General features: G+C 34.8%; 1 protein-coding gene across 2 annotated transcripts in view; it reads right to left on the bottom strand.

The window, feature by feature from the left end:
• The window catches only part of TRIM33 (tripartite motif containing 33), a 123016-nt gene that overhangs the window by 26664 nt on the left and 77578 nt on the right, over positions 1 to 18774 (bottom strand). For both annotated transcript variants that reach the window (XM_031967340.1, XM_031967339.1), the window contains exons 5-11: positions 16236 to 16352; positions 13490 to 13604; positions 10004 to 10150; positions 9679 to 9796; positions 8064 to 8338; positions 4275 to 4439; positions 3550 to 3750 (exon numbers count right to left, since the gene is read on the bottom strand). In XM_031967340.1, the coding sequence (XP_031823200.1) occupies positions 3550 to 3750; positions 4275 to 4439; positions 8064 to 8338; positions 9679 to 9796; positions 10004 to 10150; positions 13490 to 13604; positions 16236 to 16352 (1138 nt within the window). The remainder of the gene's footprint in view (positions 1 to 3549; positions 3751 to 4274; positions 4440 to 8063; positions 8339 to 9678; positions 9797 to 10003; positions 10151 to 13489; positions 13605 to 16235; positions 16353 to 18774) is intronic.

Below are 18774 nucleotides of genomic sequence, written 5' to 3' on the forward strand. Positions count from 1 at the left end.
CAATTTACAGTCTTTCCTCTGGAACTGAGAAGACAAAATGGTAGATTCATGGGCCACAGATATAGCATGGTGAGAGGGAGAATTTAAACAGGTCTTCTTAACTCCAAGGCAGACTTTACATTCATCATACTAACCATCTCTGTTTATGCATTTTTCATTTAGAATCTGTGATATCATCAGTATACTGAGAATTTTGTCTTAAACTGTTATAACCAAGAATCTTTATAGAACTAAATTCCATGCTTTTTTTAGTTGAGGTACTCGATTATTTGAAGTAATAAAGGGGAAGCAATAATGAACCTTTTTATTTTATAGTCCACTTCTCCTTGAGTATGAATAGGCAGCATTATGTAAAAGGTATATGAAAATAGACTAAGTGATGGGCAAATTGCCTTAGAATTAAATTTAATGCAAAAAAAAAAAAAAAAAAGAGAGAGAGAGAGAGAGAGAAAAGCAAAAGCAAAAGCAAAGCAGATGATTCACAAGTAAATATTTCATTTTTCTGTATCTTCCTCCCCACTCAGTAACCACATATATACATACAACAAACCTCTTTAAAACTGATTTTTACCAACTTTTAGCTATAAAAATAAAACTTTAGCTGGGATTATTGATGCTGTTATGAACTCCCTATTATCTCATTCCTCATAATTATTCCAACTCTTTATTCTTTTTGCTTACAGACCTAGGTCACATCATAAGCTACCTCAGTTTTCCCCAACCACTTCTTAAAATTGCTCAGTATCATGAACTATTTTTGATTTCTCTCCAGTCAGCAAAGAAATATGTCTATTGTGCCCTGACATTAATCACTTCCCAGGTCCTTTTAGCCCTCTTAGTTCTTGCCTCTTCTAGAACCAGCACTGTCAACCCCCCTCAATGATATCTATAAATACTCAGACCTGAGAAATCAGGTTTATAAAAGCTTCACCAGAATTTTCCCTTGCTTTGTTTCAGGAGTGAGGGGACAATGTGTCTGGAAAACTATAAAGCTAAAATAAACTCTTTTCTGATATGCTGGAAAGTTTTGCTAAATTATTTTTCCCTAGCTTTTTTATTTGGAAAATGAAGATAAGAGAGATAAAAATTTACTTTAAAAAAAAAAAAAAAAGCTCCTTACTTAATTAGGTCCTACCTTATTCTGCCACAGTCCTATCTGTTTCTTCCACTTTAAATGTATTTTCTTAAATGGTGGTCTACATTTGCTCCCTCAATTTTCTTAAAACCTATTATTTGGCTTTCTCCTCTCAATATGAAACTGTGTCATCAAAAGTTGCCAAATACAATCAACAAATATATATATATTTTTCCCTCCATGAGCTCTTAGCAACTTTTGATGGGAATGACTATTCCTCTCTTAAAATTTTTTCTTTTCTTGATTAAAGGGGCTCTATATCTACCTTAGCTAACTCTTCTATTTCTTTGATGGTTTAGCCTCTTTCTTGAGATAATTTAATGTGGCTATGCTCCAAGGGTCTTCTCTCTTTCAACAGTAGGCCTCCTGGCAATTCAGATGTCTGTTAATGGACTAAAGACCTATATATTTCTGCCTTTCAGGCCATGGAAACCTTCATTGACACTTAAAACTCAACATGTATAGAACCAAGCTACCATCTTTTCCCCTAAACCTGGCTGCTGCTATTGATTTCACTTTAGTGACACCATTTTCCATGTTCATGGTTCTAAGATTATAACTAGGGGGAAAGCATGACTTGGGGTCAGAAGAGGCCCGAGTTTGAAAACTAACTCAGACATTTACCTGTTACAAGACCTTGGACAAATCACTTGGATTGCCTAAGCCCCACTTTCCACAGATATAAACAAATGGGGTTTATAGTCCACGTATCCTTGAGTATGAATAGGCAGCATTACGTAAAAGGTATCTGAAAGTAGACTAAGTGATGGGCAAATTGCCTTAGTGTATATCCTGCAGGGTTCTCATGGGGATCAAATGAGATGATGGATGTAAAATACTTTGTGAATCTTCAAGTGCTACATAAATGTCAACAGTCACTACTATCATCGACTCTTTCCGCAGCAAACATATTCAATTATTAATCAAGCTCTATTAATTCTGTCTCAAAGTTTTTACCTGTTTCCAACCTGGGCCAGGGATGCTTTCTTTTAAGGCTGTCTCACAGTCCCCTCACCAAATCCGATAATGGTGCACTAAGCCCAGTGCATAGAATACAGCAGACTCTTACGAAGATAGTGAAAGAAAATGGAATTGGCACCAAACAGGGTGGATATCCAGCCAGTTTTAGTCCCACTGTGACGCAGAACCCCCAAAATCAAAACGGCACCAGCCTTGAACTTTCCAACAGCAGAGTAAGAGTGTCTCTGAGCTAAGAGGCTCCCTTCCCTATTTTACTGCTTCTGCTCCCTGGCTCCCGAGCAACATGTCTAAAACAAACACAAGTTTGTGGAAGACTTTATACAACTGTAACACTAAAGAGCACGCCAGTTCTGCCATAGGTGGCCTCTTGGGCATGTCGTGGTGATGTCGCTCTCTGGCCACAAGCACCAGCAGTTCAGCACTGACACCTGAGAGCTCAAGGAACAGGTTCGGCCTCCAGGCCCCCCTCAGCCTCCAGTGTCTCTCAGGTTACTTCTCTTCAGGCAGACGACGACTACCTTCTTTGCTTCCAACAGAGTGTTGGCTCTTCAGTTTTCATGTTTTTGTTCATTCAGCTGTCTATGAAAGCAAAGTTCTCCTTTATACCCTCGTTGACGCCTGAATTCCGACAAGCCCTTACAAGTCCACAAAGGATATTTCTCTATGAAGCCTTTCCTAATCTCCCTAACAAAGCTATAAAAGTCCTTATGTTCTCTCCAAGAGGCCACATACAACTTTAAAATTCTCTGATGAGAATTACTGTCATCTGTGCACATATTTTGTCTACTTAGGAGATAAACTAACATCTATTTAGTGAACTGACTCCACATCATAAATAGATGGACAATGAAGGCTAGACAGCATGACCTTACAGTGTAAAATACCTATCCTCAGAGGCTTCCAGGCAGCATCCTGCCCTACTTACTTTCCTCCCCTCAGAGGGCCTTAAATTTTGTATTACCAATCCCCAATTTTAGAGTCTCTTCTTATTTCCATTCCAGACTTAGTCCTTTTCTAACTTCTTTTTTTCTTGTGGAAAGCAAGTTTTGCTTTGAACAAAATAGATACTTAATTTTGTTGTTAATGATACTGGCTACACTATGAGTATGTTTTGCTCTTCTTACAATACAATTTCTCTTGGAAAATGGAATAAGATTTGAAGAGCTGGACTGTTGTTATAGCTTAGTTTTCTTTCAAGCTACTCATTAATTTCTGCAAAAGTATGATTTGTACCATGGGCATCTGCTTGTGAGTTTAAAACAATGATCAAAGGGACCAATGAAGTGACGTTAGTAATATTTCTGATTTACATATTCATACATAGACCCAGGAATTTCACTTAACTGGAATAAGGGAAATCTAAAGACCTGAACTCTACTAATATTAAATGCTTCATTCAACTACTAAAACTTCATTAATCTTATAGTACAAACCTGAATTGGTGGGATGTCTGGAAGGGATGGTAAATTCTCTGGATTGGTTACAGAAGGAATAAGTTCTATTGCTGTAACAGAAGGGCTGGTAGGACCACGATTAGCATTTGCCATGGTGGCTGTAGTGGGACTGGTTGGGTTGATCGTGGTATTATGTACAGATACAACAGGAAAAGGCCCGGCATGTCCTGGGTTAGAATGCTGTTATGAAGAAAGACATTACCATTACTATTGAATTGAATATTTAACAATCCATTTTAATTCTAATCATGTACACAAAAATTCCAACACACAGTACTGATTGTTAGGACAATTAGACTTTTTTCTTTTTTTCTTTTTGGGGAGAGAGGGTGTCTAGATTTGTGTTTTTATTAGTTTAGGAATTTTTTGGGTGGGAAACTTTCCTCCATTGTTGCAGATGAGTGACTCATCTGCAACTTAAAAGTTTTAGAAATGGAAGTTCTAAAATTTAGGTGGGCCTATTTGGAGAAGGCAACTCAGAAAAGGAAATACAAGGATATAATGAGCACATAAGAAACATTTTTTTCATTTACAAATAGAACATTTACCTGAAGAATTGGTTACTATGTCCCCAATGAAAAGGAAGAGAGTTACTTAAAATACAGACTGATTGCGAAGTTCATTGATTTATTTAAAAACTGTTTTATAAAAATAAACATTTTTTAGCACTAAAGTAAAAGTCATAACTATAATACTAGACATACTTGTCTTTGGAGATGAGGCTGCATCATGGAATACTGAGGTCCACTATGCCGAGGTATCCCTGGTATTCGAGCAGCATTCTGAGCCATCCTCATCTGGTGGGCTTGGAAAGCTCCACAATTCATGTTTCCTCTCTGCATTGTCTGCACACTGATTAATCGTGGTGGCTGTCAGAAAAACAGTGTTTATAAGTCTCTATATTTTAATGTATACTTCTGATTTGGGAGAGGAAAATGCGTTTTTAACAAAAACAGGAAGAATGTCTTGGCACAGATTAAAGGTGAAAAAAAAAAAAAAAACATAAAAAACCACCACCCTAGTTTTATGGTCCTTTTAAAACACTGAAATATTCATTTTGATAATAAATGGATCTGCTTTATCAATCATTCAATAAAGATTTATTCATGTCTAAAATATTCTGTGAATCACATTAAGTATTGGAAATACACATACAAAGAGAAAGTCTTTGCCCTCAAGGAGCTTAAATCCTATCAGAGAAGGTATACACATGAATATATTAATGAGATATAAGTGATGGGGTAGGAGAAAAGGGACACCTAACTAGTGTGAGAATAGCTTCTTGGAGAGTATAGTATATTTGAGTTGAAAAGGCTTCTGAACTTTTAGGTAATGAGGATTTTAGTGAATTAATTTAGTTTCTAAATACATTGGTTTCTTATTGTATTTTAAAAAAAGTCAACATCTCAAAGGCAGCAGATCAGTATAAAGGATTTTAGTCACCTGTTCTTAATCCCCCCCACCCCTGTCTTGGGGTCTTGGGAAGAGATAGACAGAGAAAGAAGTCTGTGGATTCTAGGCCTAATGCTGCCCTGGAGCTTACACTGAGCATTGTAGACTCTTAAGGCCTGAATAAGGATCAAAGATGTGCACCTGAGAAAGCACAGATCTCTGAACTATTTCTGCGCATCTGAATCTCATGCAGGATGCTAAAAGGTGCCAACTGGCAGCTTTGTTACTCACTGTCCAGTTCATAGTCACAGATACTAGGCAGAATGATCCACATCTAAAAGTAGTATTTTAAGGGCAAGAACGATGAAGGGCTCAAGACTGTCTACAGAGCAAGAAACAAATTCAAAAAACACAAAACTAAACAAGCAAAACCCTCAGCAATTGTGTGGCTTTGATTCCAGGAGCAGAGCAGAGCAGAGAATCAGTTCTAGTGTTTAGCTTAACAATGAAGCTTGCAGAGGAATAACGGAAACAAATGCCAGACCAGAGAGATACCTACAATTCTGTCACTGAACCAGAAAAGCTGACCAAATGGTTGATAATGACCAATTTAGCAGCAGTCTATTGAAATTTTAACCACAGCAAACCCACAGCTGTGTTGCTTAGCCCTAAATCCAGGTCACAAACTTTATTAGATTAGACTAGGAAGGAAGTATCAGATAAATTATGGGAGCATTGAAAGTTCCACTGACTGAGAGATCTAGAGATCTTGGAAAACACTACATTCAAAATTCCTGGGAAAGGATGCAAGATCAAGTCAAACATTCCCTCCAGAAGTATGCAAACCTTGGCCCTAAAGTCCAAAGTCAGGAAGTAGGTTGGAAGAAAAACATCTATCTTCGTGCCCCCACCCTCCCATATCAACACAAAAAGATGAGAAGGATACTCAAGCTAGAGGAAGAGAATCTAAAAGCAAATTTAGGTGAAAAAAATAAAAGAATAAACACACAAACAAACAAACAAAAAAAAAAACAACCATACCTTGGGCACAAATATTTGAATAGAATTCATGGAAGAGATATTCAAGTCGGGGGAAGGGAGGTAGCATAGAGAAGAGAGGAGAAAGAAGCTTACAATTGATTTTAAATGAAATGAGAGTGCCAGAGGAAAAAATTAGAAAAGAAATATGAAGGAGAAATAGTTAGAAAGCGAATTAGTTGTTTGTTACAAGTGGTATAAAATCTTGTCCAAGCAACAAACTCCATGAAAACAAGAGTGGACCAAAGAGAAGATTCCATTGTACAACATGAAATATTAAAGGTCAAAAGATTGAAAAAAAACCTAGAACACAGCAGAAATTTTGAAATACAGAGAGATAAGAGTCAAGGGAAACATAAAAATACAAATGTATTAAATGCACAACTGTAAAAGACTAAACAAGCTTAAATTGTTCGGTTCTAATACTGGGAGATGACACATATTCCCATTGAGTCCTGCTATCATTAAAGGTGTTAGAAGAAGTCTAATTAGACAGAAGGGCTAGGGGATGGATCTATTACTTCTTGATGCTCTTAGAATAATGGAAAATTATCTAACATAATTGGACAGTAAAAAAAGAAGCCTAAACTAGCAAGGGGAAAAGGGTATGAGGAAAGAGCAGGTATCTCACACATTTTAACTACTCAAAGGGTTGATTTAAAGGAAGAATTAATACTAAGCAAAACATACTCTAAGAATTTACAAAATATTTATACCAGCACTTTCTGTAGGGGTAAAGAATTGGAAATTGAGGGGGTACCTATCACCTGGGGAATGGTCAAAAAAGTTATGGTACATAATTGTGATGGAATATTATTGGACTGTAATAAATAACAAAAGTAATGGTTTCAAAGAAACCTAGGAAGACCTGAATGACCTAATGCAAAATCACATAAACAGAACTAAGATAACAATTTATACAATTTTATTTATGCAATTTGTGATAATGTTAAATAATAAAATCAGAAGATTTCTAATGACTTAGGAATGCTGATCAGCATAATCACCACACATGATTCCACAGGACTAATATGAAATATAATACCTACACTTTCTGATAGAAAAATAAGATTCAAAGTATAAAATGAGAAAAATATTTTGTACACGGCCAGTGTAGATTGTATTTGCTTTTTCATAATTCATTATACTGCCAAAGAATTCTTAATTAACAAAAAGATCTTGCTGACACTCTTTCTCAACAGAAGAAGGCATGGGGTGGGGGGAAGCAAATAAGTTTTTCATGTTGTTGTTTTTTAATTCACACTCATTCTCATCTTTTCTCTCTCTCTTAAAACTCATCTTTGATCTAAAACTCAGCCCAATACTCTCTGCATCAAGCTTCTTAAACTATGGGTTACATAACTAAGTAGAGGGGAGGGTTCATGAAAAATCTGGCAACAGTAAAGAGTATCAAATATTTCAGCAAGATTTAATATTTTATGTAAAAATAAACAAGTACATCCACCTCAATGATATGCAAATTTACTTTTATCTTTAATAAATGATAAAATTATATGTATACCAAAGAACTGTTTTAAAATCTTTTTTTATGATTTATTATCAGCAAATGTTTGATTTGTAAACCTATTTTATATACTTATATGCTCAGGGTCACATAAAAATTTCTTGGGCAAAAAGTTGTTATAAGTAGAAAAAGTTTAGGAGCCCGTACTTGAGATGACAAATTCTTCCATCTTAAATATACCATGAATTGGACATTAGGGCACAAATTTATAATCCTTATTCCTGAAAAAGCTGGATTGTAGCCTACTTGGGAATTCTAAGTTACAATTGTCTAAAACCATTAGGTGACATCAATAAGTCTAACACTACCAAGACTATGAGGGAGGAGCTAGAAGGGAACATACTCACACTCCCCCCCCCCCCCCCCCCCCCCCCCCCCCCCCCCCCCTCTCTCTCACACACACACACACACACACACACACACAGTCTCTGATGTGCACATGGGCCTTCACTCAAAAATGTGCATTTAGGGCCCAAAGAATCTGGAATCTACTTCGTCATTTCACCATTTTAGAGTGAAAAATACTTTTAATACTTGCCTGCTGCTGCAACATTTGAGGGGCTGCTTGTCTAGGATGTTGCTGGGGTGGTGTTGTTGTAGTAGCTGCTCCTGCTGGTGGTTGTTGCATTCTCATCTGTTGTAACTGCTGGTGTTTCTGGGCATAAACCTGCTGTTGCATGTGCTGGAGGCGGAGCTGAGCTAGGTTAATCTGTCCAGGTGTTTTACTTATGTGGTTTGTGCCTGGAGGAACTTGTCCAACTACAACATTAGGTGTATAACCTGGGGTTGGTTTGCTTTCAATAACTAAGTTACCTGTGGAATTAAAAGAAATTGTTTATACATAGTTAAAGAAATTATGACATGTCCCTCCTGTTCCATTACCCATCCCAGTCCCGAGTTGTTAACAATAGAGGGGTTAGATGTAGATGAGAAGAATAAAAAAAGGCAAGGGAAATCATGGCTAGCTCTAAGAGATGACAAGTGAAGAAATGTCTCCTGTATGACTTCAAAGGAACTTTTCTCTGAGGATGTAAAGAGATGTTATTATATTAGACTATCTGCCAGCTAGGGGAAGGAGGGAAAAATTTGGAATAAAAGATTTTGCAAGGGTCAATGTTGAAATAATTACCCATGCATATGTTTTGTAAATAAAAAGCTTTAATAAAAAAAAAAGTGCTATAGTCAATGTTTCTATATCTTTCAACTTAGCTGATAACTGTTTTATTCAGTTATTTATAATCTTAGAACTAGAAAGGACCACTGGGGATACCTTGTCTAATCATCCAAACAATTAAGAAATTTCTATTAGAATAACCTAGTAGTCATCAAACTTAGCCGGGTGATTGTGGGAAAAATCACAACCTCTGTCTACCCCACCTGTCCCCAACTAATAAGAGCACTTACATCCCAGGGACACCATGGTGATCAAGTGAAAGAATATAAGACATTTAATACCATGTTTGGAATACAATAGGTTCTACAAATACTTATTTATTATTTTCAATCCAGTAAATTTTTTTTTTTTTTTTGCTTTACTGTTTTACTTTTAAAGAAAAGGTTATTTCTCAAGTATCTCTATAATGACCACTTTCCTCTGGAAACTGGATAATAATTTGGCATAGCTATACATCCAGCTAAACATTTAAGGGATTCTATCAGGAGGAAGATTAAAAGATATCTGTAAAACTGTATAAAAGGTTCCTATCAACTTTAAAAAGTGGAGAGTATGAAAAATATAGTAAAACTCATATTTGTATGCAAAAAGCAAAAAAATCTAATACAGTGATGGCAAAAGTGAGATTGAGCTGTGCAATTAAAATGAATAGGGAAAAAAAAAAATCATGTTACAAGTTTACTATGTACCAAGTACCAAGCACCAAGCTAAATATGTAGGGGACACAAATGCAAAAACGAGATAAATTTTAAAAAGCAAATCTTTAAAGTATTTTATGTGTTCAAAGTGCCTTTGGAATTATGCTTTTATAACTTCCACAAAAGCTTTCTTTATAGGTAAGAATATCCTGAGGAATTCCCCATTCTAGACTTGGTAAGGATGAACCATGTGTCTTCCAAGATTGCTTTGAGTTCCAAAAGTATGATTTTAGTTCAGGGTTCACAGATACAGCAAACATCCTAACTGATGAAATCCTCACCCAAGTTGACCACATTCTTTGCCCAGAAGGTCGGATCACAATGGAAACGTATGGCTCCATTAGCAGCCGGAACAGGATCACAGCGGGCTTTCAAAATATGGCGTAACTGAAAGGTAATCTTGAAGGAAAGAGGGCAGGGTCATTAGTCCAGACCCTGAGACATGACACAGACACTACACAGACCCAGATATGACCCAGATCCAAACACCTACATATAACCCAGACACAGAATCAGCCATTTTGCTACAACCAGCCCAATATATGGGTTGCAGGACCTGGGCCTATAGAGCCTAGCAGTGAATCACCCAGGGTACCAGAACCTCACCAGTCGCTTGCTGTACAGCAATGCCGTGCTGCTGCCACTTGCAATTGCCCAGTTGGTGAAGTTCATGACATGCTTCACTTGCCGTGAAAGTCCTGTGATGTCATTCTGCTGCTGTATCAATTTCATCTGCCTTTCCTTGGTAACATTCTGCAACAGAATAGGAACTCCCCTCAACAATTTTCTTTGAAAAAATCAGTTCTGTTCCAAAGGCCATTTATAAGACCACATATTTCATTGGCATAGGTATGAGCTGAAAAACATCACCCAAAATTATGCAACCTGACAATAACCAGCAAAATGTGTGGCTGAAATGGAAACAGGAACCTGATGTGGCAATCTAAAGGGTTTTGGCCCTCAACTTCTACACCCCTAGAACCCACCCATCTTCTTCACAAATAGAAGGCTGGACGCAAAATCCAGGAAGACTTGGTTTCAAATCCCACCTCAGCCACTGACAGCTAAGTGAGGCTGGAGAAGTCCCAGCTGCTCAGAGCCTCCGGCTCAGAGCTTTTATACCTATGAAAAATAGGCATAAAAATAGCTGAGGCATTTATCGCATTAGGTTCTTGTGAGGAACAAAGAAGAATATATGTAAAAGTGCTATGAAAATATTAGGCATAATTTCTATTATTATTATCATCACTATTATCATTATTAAAATTTGAACATAACCAATTAAGGAAGGTAAGATTCCTACTGAGCCTGGAAGACCAGGGTAATGTTGCAGAGATAATAAGGCTCTAGCAAATTATCTGCCAAAAATCTGCCATGCTATGCCAATGGAGAAGCATATAAGATGAAGGGTATGCACTAGGTGCTAGTACCTTTATATAGCTTTGTTACTAGCTATTCAAACTTCTCAAGCTGGGACTCAAGATTCATCATTAATGGGTCAGTGTCAACTTACAGCAAGAAGAAGCATCCTAGTAGAGAGCTTCCAGGGAGATGTCCTTTGCAATATATGACTGATCATTTTTTAATAATTTACTTTCATGACAGCATAGATGACATATTATCTAAATGACTAATGACAAGATGTCTGAAGAGACAGGTTTTATAACAGATGACATATTCCATATCCAAAAGGATCTCAATAAACTAAAATAGCCCTACACTTTCAAAAAGCCAATTTTACAAGTACAAGCTGATGACACTGTTGCTTTTAAAAAGCTTTAGAGGACTATAAGCTCAATAGGTCAATAACAGGTAACATTATTGGGAAAAGTTAACATTATTTGCAGACTATTTTGACTATCATGAGTTTTAGAATCAGAGGGACAAAGAAGTCCATTATACTATTTCCTAGACTGCCTACAACTGGAGCAGTGATCTGCTCTGTGTACATTTTAGAGAGTCATCACAGTACAGCAAACAGAGTGCTGCATCTGGCTTCACATCATAGCTCCCCCCAAGCACCACATATTACATCTGTGTGACTGAAAACAAATTTCTTAGCTGCTCTGGACCTCAACTATTTTCTTATCTATTATATGAGCAGCAGGTTATAAAGTGAAAAACAGTATATAATAATCATAATTTTAACTAGTGAATTTGGATGATTATTATTATTCTAGCATATAAGGCTTTACCTAGGCAAAAGCTAAGTTTCAAGAGTTAAAAGTATAGAGTTATCCAGATTAGGTAGATAGTCCCAAGGAATAGAGAAAATAATACAAAAGAAGAGTGGATTCTGTGTTTGGAAATAATGCCTCCAGCTGGCAGAACTAGCAGGGTTTGATTCATAGAACTTAAAGCTGGGAAAATCCTGCTATCTCACCTACTGATCTCTAACCATTTCACTAACATGGAAAAGGAGGACAACACTGTTATGTGATTTTATATACGGTGACACAAGATAAAGTAGCAGAGCTGGAATTATCAGCTTTTGTTGGGGCAAGAAACAGTGTTCTTTCCATTATATTCAGCCCAGTTTATGTGTTAATTATTACTTATAAAGCATTTAAAGACATTCTTGTTCTCTGTATTCCCTTCCCCAAAGAGGGGGGAAATTACCTAGAAGAGTATGTTAGAATTTAATCTTAACAAACAGAAATTCTTATCAAAAAGTTTCAACTTGGTCTACTGGGGAAATTTTCTCTGGTATAATAAATCTCTAATTTATTGATGGACATTAAAGAGAAAAACAAAAATATATTTTACACCCAAATTTGATGGAATATTTGAGTAAAATAATCATAATATAAAAGTCACAAAGAAGAATATGTGGTGGATTTATTATCTACTACAAATAATAAAGCAGAGATCAATAAAAAGAGCAATGGAATAAAACTCAAGGTATGCGGAATTCTAGTTTTGGTCTTGCTATTGACTAGTAATGAAATGTTGGTTAAGTCACTTGAAAGTCATTAAGTCTATAGCTTTTTAACAGGAAAAATAAGAGGTGAGTTAGCTTGATGAATTTTAAGGTTTCTTCCAAAGCTTATGCTATGACTACTTTTGGACCCTGAAATCCATTACAAATATCATATGATTAAAATGTTTACACAATAAAGGGGGGAAAAAAAGGAATCAAAACAGAGGTTAGCCTTAAGATTATGTTTAAAAGAAAAAAAAAAATTTTAAGTCCTACAGAAGCTAAAACACTAACATCATGATAGCCCAGTATGCTAAATATCAGATTTCAACAATAAACATCACTCCCCCTTATTCTTTCATATCTATCTCATTTGTGTTAAATATTTCCACTTTGTCCTGCAGAGACAAAGTAGGAAATCCTGTCACAGAAGACTTTGGAATAAGTAAGTATTAACAGAATTTGGGAATCAGTATTAGCAATTTTCATTTAAGAAAGTACTAATAAATACAAAGCAAAAAATATGCCCTCCATTACTTGTATATTCTTGTGTATTACATTAAGTATCAGACAAATTATAAAGAATATTAATCTGCTCTTGGGATAATAGCAAAGAATGATTATGTACATGAGATCAGAAAAATATTTGAGAGGTGGGACACTACTATTTGGAAATATGTACTTTATGATACCAAAGGTATAAACATAATGATAATACATTTAAGTTGGAAAAATTACATCTTATTTTGAACTATTGAGAATTTAAAAGATGTCAAAAGAAATACCACAAATGACTCAAGCAAAATTATGAAACCCAATATACTTCCATATGAAAGAGAATCAGTTGAAGCCCCTTATTGGCACAGAAGCAAGGAATATGAAAAACTTGCCTTTTTTTTTTTTCCAGGAGTAAATTATTTAACATTTTACCTAATTTCTATCCAAGTAAGTACTTTTATTCGGTCCCAGAATAAGTCTGTCTCTCTATACTTTATGCTTTAAAATCAATAAACTTAAAGTACTAGGAATTTATTTTCTCTCTATATATATATATATTACAATTACATCCTTTATCCTTACACTCCCAATACATTTAATGAGAACTTTTAATAAACATCTGAAACAGCTGAAGAATGAGCAAGAGAAACCTTTTTTTTAGCTTTAAACCATACCTCTAGCTGTTGTAAGAGAGACTTGCCCTTCTTATTTATTTCATTGATGAGAGTGAAAATGGCCACTTTAATTTCCTGTTCTACTCGTTTGTTAGTTTCATTTACTTCTTTAATCCTGAATAAGAGAAATACATCATTAGGTTATAAATTTCTCCTATATCCCTGAATCAGTCAATGATCCAGAAATTTACTCAATCAGGTATTTAGTTAAGTCCTGTGTTATGTGGAACTAGCTCAAAGGTTTTAGCACAGTTGACCAGTCAATTCAGTGTAAATGGTTTATACCAACTATGTGTACAGACAAGCAGATGAATTGACTATGTATGCATATGAAACAACTTCATGAATTTACATATCAAAAGGATAGCTAACAGTGAAACTTTTAAAAAACTCTTAAAAGGGCCACTTTCCCCTATACAGCAATCAGCTCAAGTCACTATGATTCACACTAATAAGCTATAGTTTCATAGTAGAAAAGACTTGTACTTGGAGCCAGGAAGATAGGTTTTAAATCTCTCTTCAAAGACTACCTTTCACTTAACTTCTCTGAGTTTTTTCTTCATCTGTAAAATGGGGAGGGCGGGGGGGCCCTAAATCAAGGCAACATCATATAGTTGTTATATCAAATGAGATAATACATGTAAAGAGTTGTGTAAAACTAAAAGCACTATATCAATATAAACTACTAATACTAATATAAACAATAGTCTGGTATTAGATTTTAAAATTAAATCTCACAAATACAGGACATGACAGACCTAGCTAGAAAACAAGTAGATGACCTGACAAGACTTTGGGGTATTAGGAGAATTCAAGTTCAATGATGCAACAGTATACTATGGAGGCAAAAAAGAACTAAGAAGAACTTTGTGGCGCATAAAAGAGTAGTACTCAGTGTGAGGGAGGTGACACTGCATAACTAAAAGAATTTGTTCCATTCTGGGAAATATATTTGAAGAATATTTATGTTCAGGCAAGTAAGCAGTATTAAGTAGCTCAAAACCATGCCATCTGAAGTTTAATTCAATAATTTTGGAATGTTTAGTTTAAAGAAAAAACTTAAGGGGAGACATGATAGTCTTCAAATCCTTCAAATATCCATGAAGGATTATCATATGGAAGAGGGTTTAAACTTGTTCTGCTTGGCCTGGTATGCAGAACTAGGACCAATGGGAGAAAATTACAAGGAGGCATCATTTACTTTAATGTCAAGAAGAACTTATTAACAACTGGCAGATTTTCAAAAATGGAATGGCCAGCCTAAGAAAATTGTGGGTCTGTTAAGCAAAGGTTAGATAAGCATTATTAGTCATAAAATCTGTTTAATTTCCAATTTAAGCATAAGATAAAGACAAGGAACAATTTCCAAAATAGATGGAATTTGCAAAGGCCTATTATTGTTTCAACTTATATCATCAATTGTAGGCAAATAATTTTATTTATTTACTAAATACTATGAAAAATATTCCCTTCACTTTTCTTAAATTTATAAATATTAAATTTTAAGTGTGGCCCTTGTCCTACAGTTTCAGGATGTAATGAAAAAAGCCACTGCGAAATTCAAATTCTACTTTGAAACTGATTCTATATTATATTGGTTTCATATTGTAGTTGATTCTATATCTGCTTAAGACCCCTTTCTATTCTTTGACTTGAGTTTAAGAATTCAGTTTTTCGGAGTTAAAGTTATAATTAACAATAAAAACTATTATCTCCCATACCTTCAACTCTTGGGAAAATTCCAAGCTGTGTGGTATATTTCTATAATCTGTATTTTCCATCCTTGCATATCATTGTACAACTAGGAAAGGTCTTATCTCCCTAACAAACCCTCATAGGAGGGAGGAAGTCTGCTATTTTGGGTCTTCTAACAATGACATCAGATTTCACATTGGACAGTCCAATCAAGCATTCCTTAATGACAGAGAGGAGTGGCTACTAGACCCACTTGGATGATAGCCTGCTTTCCTTGATGTAACTATCATGTTGTCCCCATCCCCATGATGTTGTCTACTCTATAACCAACAATATTTTCTTCCCTACTTAACTAACATTCATTTATATTTCCCTAAACTGTGGAAAACAGTAAGACCTACTTTGTGTTTTTTAGTTGTTTAAAGAGGTCATGGATCTAATTTATTGGTTACTGCTAGCTTAATAAATTGATCGTGCTTGAAATCTTTTCTTTCAAAAATTTGAAAATCACCCGAATTTTCAACTTAACACCATATTTACCTTATTCATAATTCTCTAATTTTATAACTTTTGATCGAATTGGGCCTAAATTCTCTCAGAATGAAGACTTCTAATCTTTTTAACCTACTTATATGCTAGCCTTTTCTCATAGTATTTACTGTTTTAGGAGAATAATAAGTGATTTTCGAAATGATTTTAAATGTGATTAACTATTATATCAACTCTTTCCTCTCCAGATAAGAAGTTATCAATAATGGTGCATTTTAATGTTTCAGATTCCTGCTTTTCTTTGTAATTTTTTAATATAAAATTTTTTAAAGGAGTAAAAAGATTTTGGTTATATAATTAAATGTTTTATTTAGTAAATATCATTATTTCCTCAAACTCTGATAATGGATCTCACCTCAAAATATAATGTAAGATTCAAACACATGCTTATTAAAAAAAAAAAAAAAAAGAAAGAAAAAGCTTTTTAAAAAGCAATAAAATCAGAAATTTGTATTTTATAATTTGATTAGGAGAAAAATATAATCCTACATAATAAACTTACCTATTCTGCACCTGAGTCGCAGCAAAATGAACATAATTTTTCTTTTCAAGAAGTTTAGCTAATAAATTCTCAATTGCACCCTTCTGGTTTTGAAATGCCTCTTCCAAAAATTGGTACCTTTAAAATTATGAAACAGATGGATTTAGAAGTGAATTTCATGAAACAATAAAACAATTATTTCCAAGATTATAAAAATCAAAAGAAGAGACTGTAAAAATGTACTTTATAATATAAATATGATTTGAATACCTAGACTAAGAAGTAAAACACAGAAGAAAAAACCAACAAAACAAACGACAGACCAGCATTCTTAATGAATATTGATGAAAAAATAAATAAAATATTATTAGCCAAAAAGCTTTAGCAACATAATACTAAGATTTTATATCATGACAAGATTATAAGAGGAATTCAATTTAATGTTATAGAACCTATAAATATAATTGACCAAATTAATAATAAAAATCTTACTATCACAGATGCAGAAAAGGATTTTTGAAAATAAAAACATCTACTTCTGTTAAAACAAAAAAACCAAACAAAAACCCCCTAAAATTCCAGAAGTAGAGCCAAGTCAGTGGAATAAAGTAGTCAGCTGAGCTCTCCCAACAACTTTAAAATAACACCCTAAATGGAATTCTGGAGTGGTAGAGCCAACAAAAAGTCAGAGTGAAACATTCTTCCAACTTAGGACATTAACAGTAGATAGGAAAGAGAGATCTGTGATATGGAGAGATTATGTGGAATCTATACTAGTAGTGGGTATAGGTGAAGGTGATAGAAACAGCAGCAGCTTTGGAAATTTTCAACCTAAAAATGTTGCCTTGGATGACAGGCAAATGGCCACAAAGAGACTGTGTTTTTACCTCTATTGGACCCAGGACTAGATGATGTTTGATAACCCCATTGTCTGTGCCACTTCTGAGTCGTCACTTCAAGAGAAGAGAGGAGTACTTTTGGTCATGCAGGATTAAAAGCCCTGAAGAGCAATATGACTTCTAGTTTCAAGGGACTGGGGCTCTTCTTACATGAGGTCCAGAGTGCAGATGAGAAGGGTAATGACCATACCAACTTGGAAGTAGCAAAACCTTCTAAGTCCCCAGAATTATCCCTGAAAACATTACTGAGGAAAAAGACTGAAGTATGATATATCTCACCACTCTCATGCCAGCAACAGAACCCAACATTGATATAAAGTTTAACATTTAAAAATAAAATAGCAAAATAAGCAAACAACAAAAGAACCTGATCACAAAAAGCTTCTATGCTAACAGTGAATACAGAATTTCAGAAGACAAGGAAGTCAAAACAATCAAAAGTAAAGCCTCAATGAAAAAAAAAAAATGAATCCAACACAAGCCCAAAGGAATTCCTAGGAGAGCTAAAAATTTATTTTTCAAATCAAATAAGAAAGGTAGGGGAAAATCAAACAAAGAAATTAAAGCAAAGGAAGAAAATTATGAAAAGAAAATTAATAACCTGGCAAAAGAAACAAAAAATATAATGAAGAAAATAACACCATAAAAAACAGAAATGGCCTAGTGGAAAAAGAAGTACAAAAGTCCACTGAAGAAAATAGTTCCTCAAAAGTTAGAATTGGGTCAAGATATTGACTTCATAAGATATCAAGAAACAGTAAAACAAAAATCAAAAGAATGGGGGAAAAAGGAAGAAAATGTGAAATATCTTGTTAGAAAAATGAAATGAACTGGGAAATTAATAAAGGAGATAAGATTACTGTATTATCTTAAAGTCATGATCAAAGAAAGAGACTAGACCATCATATTTCAAGAAATTATGAAGGAAAACTGTTCTGAGATCTTACATCCAGAGGGTAAAATAGAAATTGAAAGATATCCCAAAATGAAAACTACCAGGAATATTACAGCCAAATTCAAGAACTCCCAGGTCAAAAAGAAAATACTCCATGCAGCCAGAAAAAAACCATTCAGATATTGTGGAGTTAGTTATAATCACACAAGATTTAGCAACTAACATATTAAAAGACTAAAGAGGGCTTGGAATGATATTCTGGAGGGCAAATGAGCTAGGATTACAATAAAGAACCACCTATTCAGCAAAACTCAGTATTACTAATTTTAAGAGATAGAGGGGTGGAGAAAAGAATGAGCATTTAGTGAAATAGAAGGATTTAAAGCGTTCCTGATGAAAAGATCAGAGCTGAATAAAAAAAATCTAAAATTCAAACACAAGACTAAAGAGCAGCATAAAAAAGCCCAAAAGAGAAATCATAAAAGACTCAAAAAAGGTTAAACTATTTACATTCCTCTGTGAAAAGATGACACAATTAACTCCTAAGAACTTTTATTATTATTAGGGAAGTTAAAAGCATTCTACACAGAAATAGATGAGTCAATTATGTTGGGATGATATAAAAAAATGGAAAGGTGAAAAAGATGGATCCCCTTGGAAAAGGGAGGATATTATCTCCCATAAAAGAGGTATATAAGGAAGAACTTTTTACAGGAGAGGGGAAAATATGGGGGAAGTGTGCAGCCAACAATGTTTGAACCTCACT

This window comes from Sarcophilus harrisii, chromosome 4 (assembly GCF_902635505.1).
Source record: "Sarcophilus harrisii chromosome 4, mSarHar1.11, whole genome shotgun sequence".
In the NCBI taxonomy this organism is placed as follows: Eukaryota; Metazoa; Chordata; class Mammalia; order Dasyuromorphia; family Dasyuridae; genus Sarcophilus; species Sarcophilus harrisii.